The sequence below is a fragment of the Desmodus rotundus genome, chromosome 3, assembly GCF_022682495.2.
Source record: "Desmodus rotundus isolate HL8 chromosome 3, HLdesRot8A.1, whole genome shotgun sequence".
NCBI classification, from domain to species: Eukaryota; Metazoa; Chordata; class Mammalia; order Chiroptera; family Phyllostomidae; genus Desmodus; species Desmodus rotundus.
This window is the reverse complement of record NC_071389.1, coordinates 105,332,486-105,357,397: the sequence shown is the minus strand read 5'-3', so window position 1 is coordinate 105,357,397 and position 24,912 is coordinate 105,332,486. Positions and strand designations below refer to the sequence as shown.

Below are 24,912 nucleotides of genomic sequence, written 5' to 3'. Positions count from 1 at the left end.
CACAGATTAACTAATTACTAAAATTCTGCAGCACACCAAAAAAAAAATATTGCCGACCTGACAAAAAATAGGGATAATGTTGATTCATTAATATTGGACGGCTATTGTGTTGACTGTTGTCATTTTTTTTTTTTAATTTGAAAATCTAAGGGAAATGGGTCAGTGCCTCAGACTAAATAGTCAGGTATTGCATGTTTTAAAAATTCTTGCAGCATACCGGTTGAAAAGCGCTGCTATATATTGACTGCAAAAATGAACTTGTTGGGGACTTGCAGAGGCACGCAGGAGGGAGCTCTGCTGGTCCCCTCCATCCCCATTATTGGGCCGACACCCTGTGGCCTGTGGTCCCCTTGCAGGAGAAGCGAGGAGAAGCAATGGGATAAAACCCACAGGGGATTCACAGAGGCTTCATGGAAAAGTGACCTGAGGACCGTGGAATCTGTAGAGGAAGGGAATGCGGGGAAGAAACCAGTGCGATGAAAGGCTGAGCGGAGGGAAAACGTAGGGTACGATCCGGAGTGAAAAACGCAGGAAACAGGCTCTGAGACAAGGGCTGGCAGCTGGCTCCAACCTGCGAGGCGCCATAAAGTGGGGATCAGAGGTCCGGCTGCTTTCCGATGGCCCTGTGGCCCAGGTGCGGAGAGAGGGTGAGGGACGCCCACCCCCACCCCTACCCCCGCACGCACAGGTGCGGCGTCTTGGGCCTGGGTGGATGCTGGCGCCCTCCCCCTCCCACCGAGGGCTGGACTCCACACCGGGGCTCCAGCCCCCACGCCGCCGCGGGTGTCCGCCCAGCCCCGGGTGAGGAGTTGGGGACCGGGATGGGATGAGTAACCGTTGGCTGCAGGCCGCGCAGCGGGGCGGGAGCGCGCCAAGCTCTAGTAGTGCTCGGCCCGGACGCCTGGGGTCGTGCCCCCGGCCAGGCGGGGCGGCACCAAGCGCGATAAAAGGGCCGCGCGGCGTCAGGCCGGCGTCTCCACTCGCGGCTGCGGCTCTGCTCGCGGGTGAGCGGGCGGTACTGGAGCAGGAGGACCCAGGACCTCCGCGCGGCGGGATGGCGGCGGCGGCGTGTGCACCCCCAGCCAGGCCCAGCCTGACCTCCATCTCGTCCGGGGAGCTGCGCAGCCTGTGGACGTGCGACTGCGAGATGGCCCTGCTGCCGGTGGCCCAGCTCCTGCGCCTGCTGCCCGGCGCCCTCCAGCTGCGCGGCGACCAGCTCACGGTGCTCGGGCCCGAACAGCCAGTGGCCGCGCTCGGGGGCTTCAACGTCTTCGGCGACGGCCTCGTGAGCCTGGACGGGCAGCTCTGCCGCCTCAGCCGCTACATCAAGAGGTGAGTGCGCCCCCCACCCCCACCCCTGGCCAGCAGGTCCCCGGGAGCCCCCGCTGCCCTCCCCTCCTCAGTGCCGCACGCCGGGATTGTTCTCATTGAGGACGTCACCAGAGCCAACAGCTCTCCCTCCCGGTCTTTAGTGCCCTTCCCCTTGACATTTGCAGCTGCGCTAGAAGTCGCCCGTGGAGGCACCGGATGGGGGGGGGGCAGTTGGAGAGGAGCGTAGGGTGGGAGGGAACCCGGAGCACGTCACTGGCGGGTGCTTTTCTCTTTCTGGCTCCTTAACTGGGTCAGATGAGCTCAAACTGGGGGCACACCCCTCGGGGATGTTTACAGAGGACTCACATCCTGACTTTAGATGGGGGGTGGGGGTGAGGGGTGAAAATGCTCAATTTTGTGCACTTCGAGCCTTACCCAGTGAGGAGACCCAGTGGAGAAGCTTGTGAAAGTACAAAGTGTCCCATCTTTGGCCTCCCTTAGTGTTTCAAATAAATGAATAAATAAACCACAGCTGAGAAGGAAAGAAAGCCCCATGAAGTCCAACCCGCGGTCCTGTGGGTCTTCGTGTGGGCAAAAGTAAGTGCTGTGTGGGAGTGTGCCGGTGTCTTATGTTTGTGCAAAGAACTGACTGCCAGGAAGCAGGCGAGTGCAGTCTGGAGCGTGATTCAGAGATGAGTAAGCCCGCCAGCTATTACAAAGCCGTTGCTCCTGGGAAAGACAGAGGCACTGTGCCACCCTGTGGGCGAGATGGAGCCAAGAGGGGCAAGCAAACAAAATGGCATTTAAAATGCCTTCTTCAGGCTGCTTTTCCACAGAAAGAGAATGAAGGCTTTGAATGTCTGAAAAACCATTCCCAGACAAGAATTTCTCCCTTTCTTAGTGAATTGAAAATTCCAACCCATAGGCAGGGACCTGGGAGGAACTGAATTAGAAATCAGATTTGCGACAATTTAAAGAGAAGTTAACCAGTGCATTTGAGAACAGTATGAAAAACAAAAATGCCCAGAATTAATTGAATATACAGGTTAGGCTTTTGACAGAGCCAGCTCCCCTAGTCTTAGCAAACAGTGCTGCAAAATTTTAAGTGATGTTGAAGTCTGGTTATTAAACTCTTGCTTTGAATGCCACCTACATAAGAGAAAATTAAACAGCAGTGGAACCCTGGCAGTTTAGAATCCAGAATAAATAATGACCAGGCCACACAGACCAGGGTGCAAACAACCAACAAGTACCAGATTCTTGTCTAAGCAATTGTGTGAGGGTTTTTGTACCATGGGAACAAGCAAGGAGCACCTGAGAATAATTTGGGTGATGGAAAGAACCACCTGTCTTCCTCTCAGGAACATCCTATGTCAGGGGCTTTTGTAACTGGGTGTGCAGTCATGAAGGATGACTGGGCGGGAACCTGGTGTGAATGGAGAGAGCCTGCCAGAAAGAGAGGAACACTGAGTTGTGGGCAGCAGCGAGAGGTTTGCTTTCATGGATCAGGAGGTAGATGCATAGTCAGAATTCAGACTTCCAAAGTTGTGACTCCTCAGCTCTGCCAAATTTACTCAGTTGTCTTCGGTCTTGGGGCTAGCATACAACTTCCTCTCTCAAATCACTTGTTCCAAAGCCTTGATTTATTCCCTCCCTCCCTCCTTCCTTTTCTCTCCTTCCTTCAGTAAGCTTTGACCAGTTTTACTACAAAAATATTTTTGCATGACTTGCTTTTTACCTGTCTGTTCTGACAGAACGTTAAAGGTCACATGATCACCTGGGTCAATACCATCCAGTGTGCATACTGGAGTGTTTCTAGCAGGCTATGCCCAGGTCACTATTATTTCCAGGGTAGGGCTGGACACCAGTTTCGGCCAACATGGTGCAGTACTCTGTTCTGGATTTCCCCAAGGTCGGGCAGTTGTTGGCAAGGGTACCAGTTTCTGTTTGCCTTATCTGTCATCTTTGGAGTTGGCTGTACCCCTGCATGTACTTCACTTTTCATAATGAGTTGGGGCCTAGAGCAATGGACTCCATGACTTTTTCATCTTTGCAGCCACCACATTCCTGCCTGAGGTATGGTGATCCCCATTCAAGAGCAGCCAAGAAGGTGGCCGGTGGGTGGTGGGTCGGGAAAGCAAAGCGATGATTCTTAATCACTTTGGACTATAGAACTTTGGGGAATTGTATGTAGACCTTCTCCCCAGAAACTTGGAGATACAGCCAATGTTGCTGACCATTTGAGTGGTTTATGGCATAGTTGGAACCAGGTTAAGAATCGTTGCTCTGCTGATTCCTTTTTTTCATTGCACAAATATTTTTGGTGTGGGATAAGTCCACAGGGTAAGCAAGATTTCTTTTCAGGGCCTCAGTAGCATGCACTGTGGTTTTTATGAGGTCCTTTTCCAAGGAACCTGAAAGGTTAAGAGCTACTGACCCTGACATTCCTATGGTTCACTCGCTCAACTCAATCTGGTTTGTTTTCTGATACTTGAACATTTTTCTACATACATACCTGCTCAATAAACCTAAGGAAACCTAGGGTGGTGGGAACCTTTCAGGTTGGCCCCCAGGGTTTCTTCAACACTCCTGAGAGCTTGCTTTAAAAATATTTGTCCTGCTTTGTGGGATTGATGGCAAAACCTGTATTATTATTTTTCTTTCAAGCTCTGGATTTCCATTCGTGTTACAAACAAAACCTGCTTAGGATACCAGGTGTAACTTGCCATTAAGTATCACACACACACCTTTTTCCTGTAATGTAGCCTCTGATTGAGGTGTAATGGCAAACGCTGGGCAAAGAGGAGCTATAATCCCTACTTTTCAGTGTTCTTCTAGCATGAAAGAAGCTTCTTGGGTAATAAAAATAAGCCCAACAATAACAACAGTGGCCACTAATGTTTGCTTCAGTACCAGGAATGGTGCAGAGTGTTTCACCACTATTATTTCACAAAAGCTTATGAAGTTGGCACTACCTTGTCCCCTTTTTGCAGATCAGAAATTAGGATTCGGTGAGGTCAAGTACTGCACCTAAGTAGGATGCTGGGGAGCATGGAGCCAAGGCACCTATACAGCCTCATCTAACTACGAACATGCATGTTCAGCAAACCTCTTCAAATCTGCAATCATTCTGCCTTACTGTAGACAGCAGCAGCTTTCTCATGAGCTTCCTGGACCTACAAAAAAAAATAACTGAAATTATATCAGCCAGTACTCATCTAGTATAATCAACCTAAAAGCAAAAGTCACTTTTGCTTTTTGTAAAGAAGCCACTAAAAGCAGAGAGGTTTCTGTTCCTGCCTGTGTCCCACCGGCTGTTGGATGGGTGACAGTTATACTTGCCTGGAGGGCAGCTGCCAGGGGCAGAGAGTACAGGGGGTTGGAGGAGGAGACTCAGAGAGGCAGGGCTGGACCATAGATTTGTGCTGGGGAAGCATCACCCTCACCCCGAAATGGGAGGTGTTTGGGCTCCATCTGCTGGCCCAGGTCCACCTCTCAGCATCAACCTTGACTGAGGCCAGGAGGTGTGGAAGCAGTGACAGCTCCACGTGCCGTGGGCAGAAAAGTCACTCTTGCTGCTGTTACACTCAGTGGGCTCCTGTCCTGCCTTCTTGACCAGTCCTTGGCCTTGGTCCCCATGTCTGAGTCTTGGGTTTGATGACCTGCCCAGTTCTGCATTCTGTTCACAGGACACGGAGTGCTCCTGAGAGGTAATTGTCATTCTGTTGAGATGTGACTTTCATGAGAGTCAGTCTTAAATAAGTGTGCGTGGGCAGGAGGGCCAGGACCAGAAGGCCTTGGTTGGAATCTGAATTCTGTGCTTATTGGCTAGATGACTTGGGAAAGTTACTTTGTCTCTATGACTCAGTTTTCTCAGCTGTAAAATGGAAATGATAATTCATCACCCTCATAGGGTTGCTGTTCGGAATGAAAATTCATAAAGTCCTTAAAACAATTATTGGTGCATATTGCTTACTTCACAAATGTTAGCTTTTATATTATTATTATTAAGCAGTCCCCAAAGCTGAGTGCTTCACACATAATGTGTAATCTTTTAGCTACTTCATGGGGTACCTTTTGTTAGCTACATTTTACAGGTAAGGAAGATCTTGACACCATTAAAAGTCACAGAGATAGAAACCAAATCCAGATCTGATGATTGAAAAGCTATGAGACTTTGCTGCCTTCCCTCCTGCCTTCCTCCTTGGGAGCCTTGCTCTGAACTTCCAGACACACTCTGGTCTACTTCTTGCTTTCAGCTTGCCTGGTCCTTGCTACATGCCTACCTGGAGGCCTGGATGCAGCCACCCCATTTCCCCTGAGGCCTGGCTAAGCCATGACTCCTCCTCTCTTCTGCTTTGCCCACCCATCGGTGGGATATTGGGCCTGACAGAAGAATCACTCTTCCAGTGCTTGTCTCAGCTCAGTAAATGGTTCTAATTCTAGGACCTTCCGGCTTTGCTCCTTCTTATTTAAATAACTTGGACATAAACCTATGGAGAGTGGACACTGAATGCAGAGAACTGTGTATTCCTCCACCATTTGGGTGTTTAAACAATTAACTAGTTTGTAAGCCTCTGAGTGGGAGGGACCATGTCTTACACCAGTGTTTCCCAAACTTTAAGTAAGCACACCAGTCTCCTGGGCATGGTGTGGATGGATGTTCCAATGGAATAAACCTGGAGAGGGGCCTGAGAATCCACAGTTTCACAAGCCCCACGTGATACCATTGCTGCTGGTCCAAAGCCACACTTTAAGCAACAAGGCCTTAGACAGTTATCATTTCATATTGAAATGGTGCACCTCCTTACCTGTCTCCTCAGTGGACTGTATGCTTCTTGAAAGCAAGACTATTTCCTTTCTCATCTGTGTCCCTAGTGCCTAGCACATTGTTAGTGCTTAGCAAATGTTTATTGCATGAATGAATGAATGAATGAATGAGTGAAGAATTGTTCTGTGCACTGTCACAGTGTTTCATGGCACTACGCATCAATAATTGATGGCTGAACGACTAAATGAATGAACAACTGTGGGTATCCTTGATTTGTGGCACAGACAACATAGTGATAAATCTAATTTGTTTTGCTTAATTTCACCAGAATAGGGACAAAAGAAGAAAACTGTTCAAGAACTTAGGTGAAGCTCTGCATAAAGCTATCACATTAACACTAGAAACACAGAAAGGCCATCCTGTGTGTTCCCAAGGGCAGAAGGTCCCTGCAAGCTTTTGCTAGTACCACAGCAAAGGATTATGAACTTTCAGGCAATTTCTGGGCCTTCTACACAAGGACTATTTCAACATGTGTTTCTCTTTTTCTCTTCTTCTCTCTCCATATTTTTTAAGTGAACACACACACTCTCAGATGGAAGTCATAGGTTTGAATTCCCATTCTTCTTTGAGCAGTAAGTTGTCAGAGCCAAGGGAAATTGGGAGCAGCTTTCAGATGCTACAGATGATGTGAACCCTGAAGGGACTCCAGAAAGAGTGAGGTGTCTTAGAAGGTGGGTGGTCCTGATTCACTAGAACCAAAAATACAGTGTTCTTTCCTGGCCCCACCTTTCAGATACTGCCTTCATTAAGCTGTGCTCTTTAGCCTTCCAGCGGGAAAAGATGAGGATAGAAATTGGAGCAAGGAAGGAGAACGTCTTGCTCATTTATTTTTCAGGTACTCAGTTTGTCCTCTTTTCCTTGTAACACAGATGAAGCCAGCCCTAATTTGGTGTCAGAAGCTTATAGAACTCCATTCACCCTGTGGCCAGCAGAGTTGGCCAGGATCATAGATACTAATCGTATCTGTGGAGCATCTACTATGGGCCCAAGTACATACGTCAACAGTACTTGCACTACACTGAATTGTTAAGCAGAAGGCAACACTCTTGTACCCTTTATAGAAGAGAGCACAGGTTCAGGTGGGTGAAGTAATTCACCCAAGGTTACAGTGGGCTGTGGCTGTGGGACTGAGTTCATACAGTCAGTTAGGGCATGAATTAGATCTTTTCATTTCAAATCACTATGCTATCCATCCAGTGTTCTGCCTTTCAGTCTTTTGATTGGAGCCAAGTGTAAGAAGTTTCAGCCAGGGGACTGGCCAAGATGGAGGCGTAGGTAGAAACGCTTTGCTTCCTCGCACAACCAAAAAAAGGATAACAACCAATTAAAAAAAAAACAGCCATAACTGCCAGAATATCATACTTCATGGAACTCTGACAACCAAAGACATAAAGAAACATTCATCTAGACTGGTAGGAGGGATGGAGATGGGCAGCCGGGAGGGCGGAGAGGACCGGCAGCAAGTTGGTGGACCATGTGGGCAAGGGGTAGCTGGCTGACCGGGAAAATAAGACTCAAAACTTCTAGCTGTAAAACACTGTGAGGGTTGCGAGGGCAGGAGAAAATCCTAGTCTCCCACGAGAGTTTGTTGGAAAGTGGGGCTAGAGCAGAGCAAGTGAAGCATAGTTCCCTCTCTGACCCCTCCCCCACAGACAGTGCCACAACGCAGCAAAGAGGGTTGCCCCACCTTGGTGCATACCTAAGGCTCCGCTCCTTAACACATAACAGGTGCCCAGCATCAAAGAAATATGGCCCAAATGAAAGAACAGATCAAAACTCCAGAAAAAGAGCTAAGTGATGAGGAGATAGATAACCTATCTGACGGAAAGAGTTCAAAACACTGGTAATCAGGATGCTCACAGAATTGATTGAGCTCGGTTGCAAAATGAAGGAAGAAATGAAGGCTACACAAAGTGAAACAGAAAAATATGCAGGGAACCAACAGTGAACGGAAGGAAACTGGGACTTAAATCAACGATTTGGAACAAAAGGAAGAAATAAACATCCAACTGGAACAGAATGAAGAAACAAGAATTCAAAAAAATGAAAAGAGGTTTAGGAACCTCCAGGACAACTTCAAGGATTCTAACATCCAAATCATAGGGGTGCCAGAAAGAGAAGAGGAGGAGCAAGAAATTGACTCATTTGAACAAATATTGAAGGAAAACTTCCCCAAACTGGCAAAGGAAATAGACTTCCAGGAAGTCCAGGAAGCTCAGAGAGTCCCAAACAAGTTGGACCCAAGGAAGCATGTACCAAGGCACCAAGGCATCATGATTACATCACCCAAGATTAAAGATAAGGAGAGAATCTTAACAGCATCAAGAGAAAAGGAAACTTACCTACAAAGGAGTGCCCATAAGGCTATCAGCTGATTTCTCAAAAGAAACCTTGAAGGGAAGAAGGGGCTAGAAAAAGTATTCCAAGTCATGAAAGGCAAGGACCTCCATCCAAGATTACTCTATCCAGCAAAGCTATCATTTAGAATGCAAGGGCAAATAAAGTGCTTCCCAGACAAGGTAAAGCTAAAGGAGTTCATCATGACCAAGCCATTATTATATGAAATGTTAAAGGGACTTACCTAAGAAATAGAAGATCAAAAACTATAAGCAATAAAATGACAACAAACTCATAACTATCAACAACTTAACCTAAAAAACACACACACAAAAACTAAGCAAACAGCTAGAACAAGCACAGAATCACAGAAGTGGAGATCACACGGAGGGTTATCAGTGGGGAGGGGGAGAAAGGGGGGGGAAGGTACAGGGAATAAGAAGCATAAAACAGGTAGGGGGGGAGGGTAAGAATAGTATAGGAAATGGAGAAGCCAAAGAACTTATATGTATGACCCATGGACATGAATTAAGGGAGGGGATGCTGGAGGGTGGTAGGGTGCAGGGGGGATAAAGGGGAGAAAAAAAATGGGACAACTGTAATAGCATAATCAATAAAATATACTGAAAAATTGGCAAAGAAAAAGTTTCAGTCAGCATTTGGGTTGGGTGGGCCCAGGGTAAAAGCCACAAAGAAATGAGAGTTTGAAGGAACTGTCTTCAGCTGTTTGCTTTTCCTCCCTAATGATAATGCCAGCAAATGTAATAAAGTACCCAGTACAAAAAAGTGGTATTTGCATTAGTAACTCAGAAATGTGCACAACTAAATATAATTAGTCCCTAATACAGTCTAGTAAGGCTCCTCCTTAACAACTTGGTCCTCAGTCTTCTTTTATTTTGGTGACTTACATATACAGATTTTATAACAGCCAGTTCCAAAAGAATACTCATATTTCTTTATTTCACTGGAATTCAGGAGGTGTTTAACAATGGAACCATAACTGGGAGACTGGGAATAGATGGTTTGAGGAGGTAGTTCTTTTTGTGCCCTGGTCTAGTTGGTAGGGATCTTGCCTCTTACCTGTGCGTTCTGTTACTAGAGGTCCCTTGTAAGCAGCATTTCTGCACATCTGAGTTGTAGGGATAACTGACATGCTCTGCCATGACTTTTATAGGCTCATTAACATTCTAAACATGCCTCTAAATCATCAAAGGAAGATTAAATTATGTTGAGCATAGTTTTTATTATTCAGGGTATCTTATCACATTCACACTCTAAAAGGATGAACTCAGGTGTGGGTGCCCCATTAAAGTCAGTGTGTGACTGTCAGAAGCCCCCATTTACTGAGCACCCCAAATAGCCCTGTGAGTCCCAGAGCGTTCCAGAAAGCTTTCCACAGAATTCTGGAGCAAAGTGGTTATTTTCGCACCCAGCAATCATTTCTCAGTTGAAATTTTTATCTTTTTCCTACTGATGATACCTTGAATTGGATGTCAGTTGATTGTATAGGCAGAGGCAAGGATTGTCATTTGTGTCATCAAAGTAGCAATCAAAACTACAGATTTTCTGGCTATGCTGGAGAATGACAATCAGACTGTGGATGTTGGGAGACCAGAGGAGTCACTTTGAGGGAAATATTACATGCTTAAGTACCTATCAGTTAACTCCATGATAAACAAGGGGGGAGACTGTGAAAATCCACCGTGGATGGCTCACAGGTGGCACCTGACTCCTGCCTTGACATCATGCACCTATCTTTCTGGTGTTTAGTCCGCTCAGTCTTGCCCATTTCCTCTATTGCTACAAGAGTTTTCTTCCCCCTTTCTCTCTCTGCATCTCTCACCTCACAACCCCCCAACCCCCAACCACAGCCTTCACTGGCCTCTCCTCTTCCAAGACCGCTCTTGCCTGCCAGGCCAGGTCTTTGGTAGCTCAATACATGGATGGCAGAGGGTGAGAGAGAGCCCTGATGTGACCCTGTACTGCCACCCTATTCCCGATTCCCACTCTAGGCCCCAAGCTCCTCAGATGTGATAAGGCCCATGTGAGTGCCTACCCGGTACCCCGCAGTCTTAGCCACTCAGAGTGTGGTCAAACGGGTGAGAGTGAGTGAACCAGCAATGGTGGCCCCTTTCTCTTTCCTTCTCCTTTGCTTCCTTCCTCTAGTACCTTTTGACAGTTGGTCAATTGGGACAAAGAAGGACAGGAAAATTCTGTCTCTGCTGATATGGAATACAAGTGTCTCTCCTTCAGGTGCCTCACCTCATCCCATTCTCCTTCCACACTGTTCTGTGAAGGCAAGGGCAGGGAGTGGACAGAGAAAGGGTCTTACAAAATCCCTGGTCTGCATCTCATACCCAGTCTGTCCCCGTATTGCTCCCCAGGTCCCTCACCCCTTCTCCACTCCCACTCTTCTACCCTACTCCTGCCCTTCTCACCAACACCCCTGAAAATCAAAACTTGCGCCCCTTTTCCTCCCCAGCCACCTGACCACCACCCATGCCCAAGGGCTGAGAGGTGGAGACTGCCATTAAAAGCCTGGTGAACCAGAAGGCAGGAAGCATTTTAAAGTCTCCATCAGGGATTAGGTTTTAAAAGCTCTCAAAATTAGGTCTGACAAGTGCAGAAAAAAGATAATGACATGTTTGTAAGAAACCAAGCTGGGAGACAGATAAGTGGAAGCTGTTTTTCTGACTCAGGGGTAGGTATTCTCCCATGTGCTCTTGACCCATGTTGTAGTCAGGGTCTTGTGCACTAGCCCCTCTAAGTGGCTTGTGGGTCGTAGGCGAGGGGAGGGAGGCTGCAAGGACTGTGATGCCACTGCTCCTGGCTGCCAGGAGCTCTCCAGGGCTGTGATTTTCATGTCAGACACTGAAGGACAACAAGCCAGAGAGAAACACTGGAGCTGTCTCTGCCTTTGACTAGGTGTCAGAAGCAGACACAGCACATGCTGTCACTATGATGGCCGTTCATTTGGCGCACATGTCTCCACAGCTGGGCCACCTGTGGACCCAGCTCCATGGAAAAGAAGGTCCGGGGCAGTGTGTCCTCCAGCCTGCTGGAGTGGGTGCCATTTGGACTGCCTATGTCTTCATGGCACAGAGCTTGGGTTTGGTTAGAAAATTAGCCATCTTCTTGGCGGAAACTAATTTACATTTGGATCAGCTTTATTTTTTTTAAATCAACAATGTAGGTAGAGGCCTAGAAAGACAGCTTAGAAAATTTGTAGAGTACGGAGAGAAAGCTGACATATTAGATGACAGAGTCAAAATGTAAAAGCTCTTCCCAGGCTCCAATAATGAATGCAAACCAAGGGAGCTCAATTAACGGGACCCCGGACAGAAGTCTACCATTAGTTGTTTTTCTTTAATTGTACAAGCTCAGGATCAAGGTGATGTGAATTAGTTCATATGAGTATTGGTTTATGTGTAATCTGTGGAGGGGGCTGGGTTCATTTTGGAATTAAAGGGAAGAGGGGAGAAGGAAAGGAAGATTGTAGACCCACTAGTGATATGGATGACTGCACTGGGGAAGACGCAGCTAATTCCACTTACTGAGTGTACTTCGTTCTCAGCCAAGACAGACACAGAACTCTGGTGGCTTCAAAGGAACTCTTACAGCTCCAGAAGTAGATGGTACTCGTTATCATCTGAGGACCAGGTGTTGGTGTCAGGCCACCCCAAGGACCATGACCACCTTTGGGTTACACATTGATCTCAGGCTGAGCTGAAGTGGGGGACGGAGGGAGGAAGGAAGGGAGGGGGAGAGAGAGAGAGAGAGAGAGAGAGAGAGCGAGAGAGCGAGCACGAGCTTTATTTATATGATACAAAATACGGTTGCCTCCGCAAGGACATATTTTAGAGGATGTCTCTCAAAGGGACTATGGATGTGGCAGGCACCTGTCGAGACATCCCCTTCCTTAGATGGGTGGGTACATACATTTGCACCTGTCTCTGGTTTTCTCATAGATATGTGGAACTGACCAACTACTGTGATTATAAAGACTACCGGGAAATGATACTGAGTAAACCGATGCTGTTCTTTATTAATGTACAGACCAGAAAAGACACCTCAAAAGGTTGGTATCTAAATATTTTGGTTTGGTTGTGTCTTGCTGGGCTTTTTGACTGAGGTGTGCTAATGACGTAGAAATTGGGTGTGGAGGCGGCAGGGTGGGTGTCGGTGTCTGACAAGGCTGGAGCACGAAGCCTGCAGTGTCATGCCGTCTGAAACACAGCACAGGCCTGAAGATTAAACCCTATGAGAGCCTGAAGCAGTAGCCATCTATCTCTGAGTTTTCTTTCATACTTCCTACCATCGCAGAGAGCGATTTGATGTTCTGAGCCTGCAGTGGTTGCAAAAATAACTGGAGGGGTGAAGATGATGGTATGGAATACTGTCTGCCATGTAGGAGATACTTAGGTGTTGTAGGTCTGCTCTGCAATCAGCTGGCACGCAGCCTGCAGGGCTTTATGCCATTCAGATGCGAACATTTTGAGCATGAAAGTAGGCACTGTTAACAATTCCGCTGGGACCAACTCAGGCAAACTAGGGTGCATGGTCATCCTACCTGGGAGGTACTGAGACTGTCCCCATTTTATAGATGAGAAAACAAAGGTAAAATAAGTACCTGTAAATGCTTTTATGTCTCATGCTATTATATTAGAATTTCAATTTTAGAAATGTCTCTGTATGGTTTCTTTCAAGAAATCAGACTGACTTTTAACAGCTACATTAACTCAAATTCCACAAGGATATAATGAGAGAAATAGAATTTCTGAAACTTACTTCTAAATAACATTCTTAAAGTGAGTCCAAGGTAATGAAGGATCTACAAGTTCCAAAGAAACTTTCTCAAACATTCAGTCTCCTCCAGGTTCCTGGAGCCAATTCTCTGCTCATTTTAATCAGAGTCACTCAGACTTTCTGCTCACTTCATAATTCAAAGTTAAGAGGGGCCGGGAACAGAACACACATTAACTGGTAACGCTCATTGGAACATCTGAGCCCCTGATGTTATTTAGCTTCATGATGGCCAGGAATCCAGAGGGTTCTCTAGGGATAAAATTTGTAGATGTATAAGTGCACCTCCTCGTCCATCTCTCAGGAGGAATCTTAGGTAAGAATAAGAGACCTCTCCATTTTAAAATTTCAGTGAAAGTGCAGGGAGTGGCACAAGGAGGTACGTGTGGGTGGCCTACAGAAGGTGCACAGTTGTGAACTATTGTGAAAGGAGGCACAGAAGCCCGGCTCCGGTTCATTGTGAGGAAAGCTGTGAACTGTAGAGATTCTGTGATACAAAAGCTTAATTAAAATGGTAAAGTTTGAATTATGAACATTGTGATTAAGGTAACATGATGTTTGGCCTTGCTGCTATTGTAAACTGTACTTTTATACAATACAAATTAGAAAAAGCCACCGTTAACTTACAATTTACTGTTATCCCCAGAAGTTTGTCATAATAAATATACAAGTAGTCAAGGTCTGTGAATGTAAAAGGCATCCTTCAGGGTTGTGTGGTGCACAGTCTGTGCAACCAGCCCAGCTGTGGCGTGTGCAGGCCCTGAGTGTGCAAGGAGCCTAAAGGTCCTGGCTTGGTGTGTGTAAAAGTTAATTCAAGGTATAAAATTGTTTACTTGTTTTGTTATATCTCATCTCAAAGAGGGTATAGATTAGTTTATATCTAAAGTGCCTAAAAAATACTTTGCGAGAAAGACAGGGGTAGGAAAATTAAGATGAATAAGGCCAGTGCAAAGGTCAGTTCAAAATGTGTTCCTCAGGGATGTGACACTGTATTGGTGGATCACAGGTTGGTGCTCAAAGCCAAGGCAAAATGTTGAGTTCTCAAAATTACCTAATGGCTGGGCCCTGGTGTTACACAGGCTAAATAACAATCTATTGGGTTGGCCAAAAAGTTTGTTTGGGTTTTTTCCTTTTTTTTTGTAAGATGGCTCTACTAGTGCTTAGTTGTCTTTAATTTCATTTGAAACAATGTTATTAGATTGCATTGTGACCGCTGTCCTTTTTATCAGTGTACATTTACAAAAAATGTCAAAATTAGTGAATATTAGGAGCCATTCTAATATTAAAGATGGAAGAAAATACACATTTTCAGCATATTATGCTTTATTATGTCAAGAAAGGTAAAAATTCAACTGAAACACAAGAAAAGATTTGTGCAGTGTATGGAGAAGATTCTGTGACTAATAAAATGTGTCAAAAGTGGTTTGTGAAGTTTTGTGCCAGAGATTTCTCACTGGATGGTGCTCTGAGGTCGGGTAGACCAGTTGAAGTTGATAGCAATCAAACTTAGACATTAATTGAGAACAATCAATGTTACACCACATGGGAGATAGCGGACATACTCAAAATATCCAAATCAGTAAAGTTATTGGTGAACATGAAAAATGTGTCTTTCATTTTACAAAAAATAACTAAACAGACTTTTTGACTGATCCAATATGTTATGTTTCTCCCTAGAAAAGGCACTTGAGAAATTAAGGGGTTTCTGGAAGCGGAAAAGTTAAGGGGTTGTTGGTTAATAGTGTTTCAGATTTCCTAGTGAGTAAACAACCTTCCTTTTGTTTACATTGTATAGAATTGGACAGAACTGGATTTAAGAGTTTACCAAAAAAACAAACCAAGACAAACAAAAACAAAAACCCATCTGTGCCAGGACACAGACATGGTATAATTTCAGCAACCAGAGGGACTTTTCCCTCCCACTGGGGATTGTTGAGGCCTGGTCCTTCCCTGGACTTGGATGAATTTTTGCTTTGCAAATGAAGACAAGTTGGTGACAGCAGGGCCATGGCATGAAAACTGGCTGGCCTGCATTTCTCACTTAGCTCCCTAAGCTGCATACACAGGTAGAGGCTCAGTTCTCACTTCTGATAGTGATGGAACAGGACTTCCAACTTCCAGTTTCCCAGACAGGAGCAGCAAAGTGCAGCCTTGGGGTCCTGCTTCCTTCACATATACAAAAATCTCAGAAATGTTTCTAGAAATCTGGTGAGGCTTTGCAGTGAGGGAGCCTAAAAATGAATGAAATCTGCAAGTAAGGCGGGAATCACTACTTTGTCACACACGCACACTTCTCTTTGAATTCTGCTTCCAAATTTGTAGAAAGAACATATGCCTTCCTTGTGAACACGAGGCACCCTAAGATCAGAAGACAGATAGAGCAAGGGATGGACATGGTCATTTCCTCAGTGATTGGAGAAAGCTACCGGCTCCAGGTAAGTGTTAGCCTGTCTGAATCCAGGATGGCGACCAAACACAGAAGGTTTCAAGCAGTTCATGTAGGGCTGAGTCCTGAGAGCTCAGCTCAGCTCTGTCTGTATCCAGACACAGATGTTTGCTCTTGCTTCATCATCACTACCAATAAAATAGGTGGAGTTTCTAGCAACTTATTAGAAATGGGATAATAATGAATGTCAACTTGACCAAGCACTCCAAGGTCTGTTGATGTAATATGATACAAATGCATAGGTCTGTTTTGAAAAAGTTAAGGCAACTGTTTATAAGTATTTGTCAGAATGAAGGAGAAATAAGGGGTGTGACATTTTGGACCTTTGGGCAGTTGTTATTTCTGTAATATAATTCTGTAGTAACATAGAATTCTAGGGTATAACATTATCCTTATATACATGAAATTCATCACATGTTTCTCTTTCAGTTTGATTTTCAAGAGGCAGTGAAGAATTTTTTCCCTTTGGGAAATGAGGTGGTTAATGGAGAAAATTTGAGCTTTGCCTATGAGTTCAAAGCCGACGCATTATTTGATTTCTTCTATTGGCTTGGGCTCAGCAATTCCACTGTACAAGTGAATGGAAGAGTTCTGAATTTGTCAAGTTCAAGTCCAGAAAAGAAGGAGACAATTAAACTATTTCTGGAAAAAATGAGTGAACCACTGATCCGAAGGAGCAGTTTCTCTGACCGAAAATTCAGTGTAACTTCCAGAGGTATGTTAAAAATTCTCATAGTGAAATAAAAGCATAGAATAGTATAATGAGGGAAGAGAGCCAATGAATGGAAAAGATAAGGCCTCTTGATAAGAGGGAAATATAATATACTACATTACTCAGAAAGTAAGAAGTGAGACTACCAAAAAGTAATATAGTGACTTTTCTTTTTGGGCTCCTTAAAGTTTTCTGACATAGAAGCTACCTACATTGTGTAGCATACCCAGAAAATAATTTTAAAATATATTATTAATTTAAATACATATTAATGCTCATTTGAATTTTATTAACATTTATTTAAATATTATGAAAGAATTGTGCTTCCCTGATGTGCATATTCTGGGCAACAGAATGTGAACGGAAGTGTCAGCTGGAGGAGGTGCGTACATGGTTGATCGCTCTCAGTTTTATGTCAACAAAAACAGGCAGGGTTCTCCAGAGTTTGTAAGACCACAAAATAACTCTTGAGAATGTTTCACTGAACAAACTAAATATTATGTTGGTGCCTTCTGGGAGACTCATCAGACCGGTGTGGCAGAGCTGATCGCACCCGCCCATCCACATCCTCTCTGAGCCTGTTCTCTCTGTCCTGTGCCAGCTGGCTGGAAAGCAACTTCCTTGAATTAGGATTTTTGCTGCTAATTCCAACCAACCAACAAACAAACAACAAAAAACACCAGTCTCTATGAACTGACAGTTTTCAAAGAGTTCAAATGTAAAATACAGAGTCTTCAATTAATTGTATTTAATGACAGTTGCTTTCTTCCAATGTTTATAGCAAAAATGTTTACTCTAGCTATTTCTTACCTTGGAAGTAGCCCATCTGTCTCTCTCTCCCTCTCTCTCCCTCTCTCTCCCTCTCTCTCCCTTTCTCTCCCTTTCTCTCCCTCCTCATCCCCTCCCTCTTTCCTTCTCTTCTCTCCCTCCTCCCTATATGTCTTTCCCTCTTCCTCCTCCTTTCTCTCCTTTTCTACCCTCTCTCCCTCTCCCCTTCTCACCCTTCCTCTCCCCCTCTCTCCCTCACTCCATGTTGCTTTAGCTTTCTCTGTCTGGATGTTCCTTACAAAGATTCCTCTGCACTCTGCTCCTTTGCAGCCATTTTGGGGGGCCATGTTATATGCTGATCCTTTTGGGGGAAGATGAGCTTGTCTAATTGTGGCAGTCCTGGATGCCTGGTCTTTCCTGTGACATCCCTCCAGCCTCATCCACTGACCATAGCAGCTTGGGCAGGGGTTTGCTATTTCAGCATCGCTCACCCTCTGTCCTGTGGCTGTGCAGGGTGTCCACTGCCATCCCGGGGATACCAGGGACATGTGAAGTTGGCCAATGCTTCCTTAAAATCAACTCTGAGGCAACCCTGGGGCCACTTCTACTCCAGAGCAGTGGGGAAGCTTTCTTCAAGGTTGACCAGAGTCATTATGCTTGGCAGGGGCACAGCCAAGATGCCCGGTAGCCCTGGCAGGTGTGCCCAGCCTGGCCTCCACTGCCCTGCCTGGGGTGATCCATTAGCCCAGCTCCACCTCCTTCTCAAAACTCAACCTTTGCCTGGGCTGTCCCGATTGTGGGCCTTTTGTCATCAGTGAGAAAGGGTTCGTGAAACTTACTGCAAATCTACTCCAGCCTGGAAAAGCAAATGACACCCCAGGTACTTCTGGTAAACAAAATGCTACCCATTTCTATTGAGCTTTTGAGCATTTCTGAGGAGGTCAGGGTTCTCTCTTTTAGTATTGAAATTGTTCGTTGTCTTTTGTGAGTCATAAAGGCACTGTGGGATTGCTTCTGTTTTCCAGTGATGGTAAAAATGCCCGATTTACGTCTTTCAGGTTCCATAGATGAAGTTTTTAACTGCAGTCTGTCACCAAGATCATCTTTGATGGAGCCCCTTTTGGCAGAATTACCATTTCCAAGGGTTCTGGAATCTGAAGAGGCACCTGACCAGTTTCTCTGATTGGACGGGACCTGTTCTAGTTCCTCCTGCACTCCAGGCTGACTGAAGGTTGAGGGGAGTTAGGAGGTGGGCGGAGCTGGGGGGGCAGGCCTTCCACCCGCTGGTCCACCCTCTGCTCCTTGGAGTGCTCCTTTCCCTGTTCTGTGGGTGCCTCCCCAGCAGGCCCCATGCAGCTGATTTCAGGATGGGAGGGCCCTGGCTGCATGGTTGGAGCAGCCCCTTCTTTGAACACTTCTCCGAAGAGGCAGAGGGACTGGCAGGGTCCTGAGTGCTTCATGTGCAACCTTGGTACCCTGGGAGCTTCCCTGGCAGCTTCTGAGGGACAAGTCTGGATTGGGGGTTGACCATGATGCTTCATAAAGTGGGGTTTGGTCCTCTGCTTAGGACACCCTTGTCTGAACCCAAACTCAAGCCAGCTTGGGGTGAGCTGTGCTATTCTCTTGCAAACCTGGCTGTCAAAAGCCTATGACAACTTTCACTGGAAGGCACATGTGTTTCTCATCCTGCCTTTAGCAGAACCATTCCAGGTAAGGTTTGCTGGGGGGTTGGCCAGCTTGGTAGGGTGGCTACCCCACCACCCACTGCCTAAAATCTGAACTCCTCGGCCTCACTCTTAACAAAGTGGCCTGTGTAGAAAGAGGCCAGGGGGTGTGCAAACAGCAGCAGGAGGAGGATCTCGATCACGGCCGTGTCCTCCTGACTGAAAGCACATTATGTCAGTTGGATATTGTTTTTTACTTTTTTATTGAATTTATTGGGGTGACATTGGTTGATAAAAGTATGTAGGTTTCAGGGGTATGGTTCTACAATACATCACCTGTACATTGTATTGAGTGTCCACCGCCCCACATTGGTCTCCTTCTATCACCACGTATCCCCTATACCAGTTGGTTATTTTAAATAAGCTTTTAGCAACCCTAACACTAAAAGCAAAATAGAAAAAAGCTATGCAACAATACCACAATACATTGTTACATCAATGCATTTTTCATCTCACAGCTACAATGGAATTCTTCAAAAAGAAAAAAAAAATCTCATCTATATATAAAACCTACATGAATGAATCACTCCATATGCTTATAATGAGGAAGACTTCTGGGTCCTGAGTATAATTTTTATAACATTTAAAGAAATTTCATGTATTTTGATAGCACTACCCATTGTCTTTTATATTTGAAATGTTACATACTACCTTTGTGCAATTAAATTTTTCCTATCGTTCAACACAGAATTGATTAAATTTGTAATCAAGTATGTATGATCTTTCCATTGTGCTTTGTATGTTTGCCTGCTATCTTACTAAATTACAGGGAGAATCGTGGTTTTCACAGACACTTTCCAGAGCCTTTTGAAGAGCTGGATTATGCAGTATTTGGAGAAAAGAAACACAGTTTAATATGATCTTTCAGAAAAGAGAATGCTTCTTAGTAGTAGAAGAGGATAAACAGTTGCTATTCAACTCAGTGCCGAGTGAGGAGTATTAACAATAAAATAAGTTTTATAACCAGGAAAAACCAACCTTGGGTGGATATCAAATATTAAATGCTTTCCAAAGGAAATAAAAACTCTATTCACAAAAATTGACAAAGAAGATTTTTTGAGAGTATCTGAGTTAAGAAAACCCATCAGTAAGCATTCCAAGAACGAACTAAAGGTCTGGAAATTTCTTTTTGTCATTAAAAAAACTTGTCAACTACGAACCAAATGCATTCAGTCATTCAGTATTCACTCAGCAAAATTTTAGCAACTGTCTATAATGAAATCTACACTGTGCTAATGCATTTTATTAGCAAGTGTTACAGAGAAGTGATATCGGACAATCTTTAAAACTGGACCTTCCTGGGTAAAAGCGGCCTCAATCTTGGGTGTAAATGGCCAAATTCAGATGTTTTAAGATCAGTAGAAATCTATAGGACAACAGTGTCCTAAGCAATTCATCCATTCAATTAATTAATTCACTCATTCATTCATTCAACACATGATTGAGCACCTACTATGGGAGGTTTACTGAGATGGGTGCTGGCATAAGAAGGTACCCAAAGCAGGGCCCGAGCTTTCCAGTAGCTTCCAGTCTGATGAGAGAAGACGGGTCAGGGGTACAAGCCATCAAGAACATTAAGTACTATGAGAGAAGGTCCAAAAGGAAAACACCCACGATGCTTATGATCCAGTTTTGGAGATAAAATTAATGGTGTGAAACTATAAAACTTGTTTTAAAACAAATCTGTAAGGATTGATTTATCAAACTGGCTGATTTAACTAAGCTCTCAGTGAAAGGGTCACCTTGGGGGCTTTTAATTTATTCCAACAAGAATGCAAATCTGGCATTATCTACAGAATGAGAAAGTTTTCTTCTCGCTACCTCATGGGAAAGTTTGATTTTTGGCTAAAGGATAATATTGTCCAATGTGATTGCCTACCTTAATTATCAACTCAAATGTCTTTTTATTGTTTCAAATACTCGATATTCTGTCAAAGAGCAAAGTTATGTCTCTACTTAAGAAATTCAAAAGAATGTACATCCATTTCTAAAGGGAGTTTCTAAGGAATTTTTAAAATGCTTTAAGCAGTGGCAGTGTCATTAGAATAAATTACTACTTTTGAAGATGAGTACATTCATTTGGATGGATAAATGCTGGCATATCTGATTTAAATTAGTGTTCACACTTGACGTTCACCACTTGAATAAACTTGTAAGAACTCACGGCATAAGGCACTGGTAGTTACCCAATGGCTGGCCTGGCCAGCTGACTTCCTAAGAGTTCAGAGATGAGAAAAATAGAAGAATCCAGGAGAACAGGAGGGCCCAGGAAAGAGGTGACATTTATACAGGACTGACAAAATTTTGATAGAATCAACAGTCTATACTTGCTGTTATGGCTTTATTTGGATAAAATGCAAGTTTAGTGAGTGGACAGTTAGAATCAGAATTTAGAATTTTCCACATTAAATTGGACTGTTCCAATAAAATAGAGAATATTATAGAATGTTTTTTCTGGATTTTTAAATAAAAAGATAGTAGTCATTCTTGGACTACTTCACCATAACCTTTCTTAGTGTAAGGTAAGAACTAGATGACCTCAGGAAGACCCGAGTCTGAGATGGTTAATTTATGGGTCCACTTGACCGGGCCGTACATAGTCAAACATTATTCTGGATGTTTCTATGAGGGTTCTTTTGGATGAGATTAACATTTAAATCAGTGCACTTTGAGCAAAGCAGATTGCCCTCCATAATGTAAGTAGGCCTCTTCCATCAGCTGAAGGCCTGAATAGAAGAAGAAAAGACCGACCCTCCCCTGAGCAAAAGTAAATTCTGCACAGATAGCCTTTGGACTTGAGCTTCAATATCAGCTCTGCCCTGGGCCTCCGGCCTGTGACATCCACTCTGCGGCTTTCAGACTTGCCAGGCTACACAGCTGTGTGAGCCAATTTCTTAAATCTCTCCCCCCGCCCCCCCCCCCCAGTTATGTTTCTCTAGGGAATGCCAAATAATTGAGAATCCATCACAAAAATTCAGAAAGTGTTTTAAGAGTTAATCAGCTAAAACAAAGAAGAGAAAGTAATATATTATTTTTTATAAGAAGATGCTCAAAGCACTGCATACTGCCTAGTAATAGAAAGTCTTTTGTGCAAATATAACCACCAAGCCAGAGAAACTTCACTCAGAACAGTCATATCCAGAGTATGTGGACATCACTGTAGATTTCCTGAGACCTCCTCTGGGCTTTTGGAAGTAGCCACCTGTCAAGCCCTTTATATATCCTACATCCTACTTTCTCTTTAAATTCTCCCAGCAACTCTTCCTGTTCTCCCTCTCATCAGGAGACGACGTGGCCTCATTACCTGGAGCAGAACTTCTCAAACTTGAATGAACAGAAGAAACTCTTGGAAGTCTCATGAAGCTGCAGACCTGATTCCATAGGTCTGGGCAGGGACTGAGCCTCTGCGTGTCTAATGAGCCCCCTGTTGATGCCCAGGCTGCTGGTCCTGGGACCGGGCTCTAGATCTGTCCATCTCAAACTCTAAGTCACCTTTGATCCTGTTAGATAAGCAGAGTCTCGGGCCCCAGCTGACTTACTGAGTGGGGATCCGTGGGGCCTCCTCCTTACCCTTGGCCTAAGAACTTGTTCAATCTTCTCTACTGTTAAGTAGTAACTCTCTACCTGACCCACTCCCTTTCCCCAGCTGGAGACTTTCTTCTTCACAGACAAAAGTAGAATGTTCTATACTTGCTGTCTCTCCTCCCTCCACAACCCACCTGTCTTTACTGTTTCACATTATGTTTCTCTGTGTCCATGTGTATGTTTGTGTGTACATAAAGGCATTTACCATGGTCATTTAAACTGGATGCAGCCAACCAATAATTAACCCATTCAACACAACTTCTCAATAGTTTTTAATCACAGGTCTGTAAAAGGCATGTTAGTGACCCAGATGTCTTTGTTTCTGAATGATTAACTTATTCTGGCAAGTCATATGGATACTTGCTTCTCTTGCTCCTGGGAAAAAGAGGCCAGGGTGTACTTAATCTTGTGACCTGACCCCTTCACTCTGTTGCTTAACCCACTCCAGTCAATTCTCAAGTTTGAGCTCCATGGCCTGGCCTGCAGGGCCTCCACTCCAGCTGCCTCTCACCTTCCCTTCACTCTTTCCAATCCGGAAATGCCACGCCGCTCAGGGACTCTGGAGTAATAGGCTGTTACATGCATCCTGGGCCCCTGCTTGGCATGCTGGCACCTCTTCCTCTTGCCCCGACTGCCTCCCAGACATCTGGGAGAACTCAGCTCAGACATTTGCTCTTCTAGAACAACCTCCCCAAGTTCCCATGATACCTAGGGCGTTGCCCTTAATGTCCTGGAGCAGCTCACTTCTAATGCACAATGTTTGCAGAGGGAAAAAATGAACCAATGCTACTTTATCATTGAAAAGGATTGCCTCAAGCAATCCCACTTCAAAGCCAGGAAGCTTCCTGCTCTGTACTATAGTGCTCACAATAAAATGAATCTGTCCCAAAAAACCCTTTTTAAGGCAGAACTGAAAGACAAAGGAATGAAGATCAGAATAGCAGGAAGACAAAGGAGTAAGACATAAGTTTGTGTGGCTTTACAGTTTATAAATTGTCACTGAGAAGCATTCATTTTTACAACATGGTGAGGTGGGTACTAGTGGACTCATTTTACAGAGAAAGAAACTGGGGCTTAAATAAGTTTCTGCTTTATCCCATGGGCCCCAGGCAGAAAGTACAGGGAGCTCTCCATTCCACGTGAATCCCATTTCACAGCTCACCCAAGAGGAAACAAATGGAAGATATTAATAAGAACTTACTTTTAAAATTCCTTATGCTCACTGCTCTATTTAAAAAAAAATACATTTCTCTTAAATTATGCTATGGTAACTAGCTCTCCCATTTCCAGACAGTAATCTGTTATTGGGTGTTACTTTCTTAGTTTAGATGCCACTACTAAATCCTAACTTAGACTCGCTGCTTTTAATAACATCGACAGAAGCCTATGTCTTATAATGTGTTCCACCATTCACTGCTATAAAATTTGAGCCCAAAATGTGTCCTATTCATTCCATTATATGGATAAGACTCAAATCTCAGAAAATGCTAGTAAGATCCTGATTTTAAAGAACTTCCCTGCTTATGTACTTGGAATCCTTACTTTGATGCCTGTTCTGTATCTTTTGCAAACCTCCCTTTGTTCCAATTCACTGTTCCCCTAAAATCCTGTATTGGAACAAACACTTTAAGGATAAGAAATGGTGTAAATTATATGCTCAGCATGCTGCCAGCAGTCTCCACCTAATGTCTTCTCTTTGCATCCAAGCAGGGAAAGGCTGTGTTCTACCCTGAAGACAGCTATTTCGTAATATTCAGTATTACTAAACACCTACTATGTGTCAGATTACCAAGTAGTTGCTAAGAATATGAAGATAAAACCCTGCCACTTTCTGGGAGAACTCTAGTACGTGGGGTGCAAATCGCAGTTGCAGCTGCGGGGGCAGAAGAATGACAAAACACGACGGAGCAGGGCCTGTGAATATCCAGGTGTCACACATGTCCGCGGGCTCCTGTTCCCCAGGACACTGTTCACTCTCCGGTCCTCTTCTAATTCCTGTGTGCGGATGACCTGCCTGGGAGCATGCAATTTTCTCAGGAACTATGGTTCTGGCTCTACCTACCAGAGGATCCCTGTGACTTGGTCCTCTTGCTTGGCCCCTGCTTACTGCAAAGATCTGTGACACCTTTGCCCTCTTCTGCTTCAGCTGAAAGTTATGAGTAAACTGCCGTTGAGAATCTGTTGTCTCTTTCTTTTCCATCTACTTCCCTTTTGTTCATCTCCCCAAATACACAAAACAATGTTCAGGAAGGCTCCTATACAAATACATGAAAGCAAGGTATCAATATTACTAGAAGCACATCTTGCTTTTCACACCTGGTCCCCTAGCCAGCTGTGTTAAGTGCCCTGTGCCGCCTGAACAGGTTCGCTGGGGCAGAACGGACAGGCGTCTCCA

At 44.6% G+C, this 24,912-nt stretch overlaps 1 protein-coding gene across 1 annotated transcript; it reads left to right on the top strand.

Moving 5' to 3' along the window:
- Nucleotides 1-682: 682 nt before the first annotated feature.
- On the top strand, nt 683-19,156 carry MEDAG (mesenteric estrogen dependent adipogenesis). The gene is made up of 5 exons (XM_024580798.4): nt 683-1,332; nt 12,448-12,557; nt 15,605-15,717; nt 16,158-16,443; nt 18,267-19,156. The coding sequence occupies exons 1-5, from the start codon at nt 827-829 to the stop codon at nt 18,389-18,391; spliced, it is 1,140 nt and encodes a 379-aa protein (XP_024436566.2). The 5' UTR covers nt 683-826; the 3' UTR covers nt 18,392-19,156.
- The last annotated feature ends 5,756 nt before the right edge of the window (nt 19,157-24,912 follow it).

Bases quoted from the DNA above. Each gene is read 5' to 3' on its own strand.
- MEDAG (XM_024580798.4), top strand. From the start codon at position 827: ATGAGTAACCGTTGGCTGCAGGCCGCGCAGCGGGGCGGGAGCGCGCCA. The intron at 1,333-12,447 runs GTGAGTGCGCCC...GTTTTCTCATAG, and splicing joins CTCAGCCGCTACATCAAGAG to ATATGTGGAACTGACCAACT. The intron at 16,444-18,266 runs GTATGTTAAAAA...TACGTCTTTCAG, and splicing joins ATTCAGTGTAACTTCCAGAG to GTTCCATAGATGAAGTTTTT.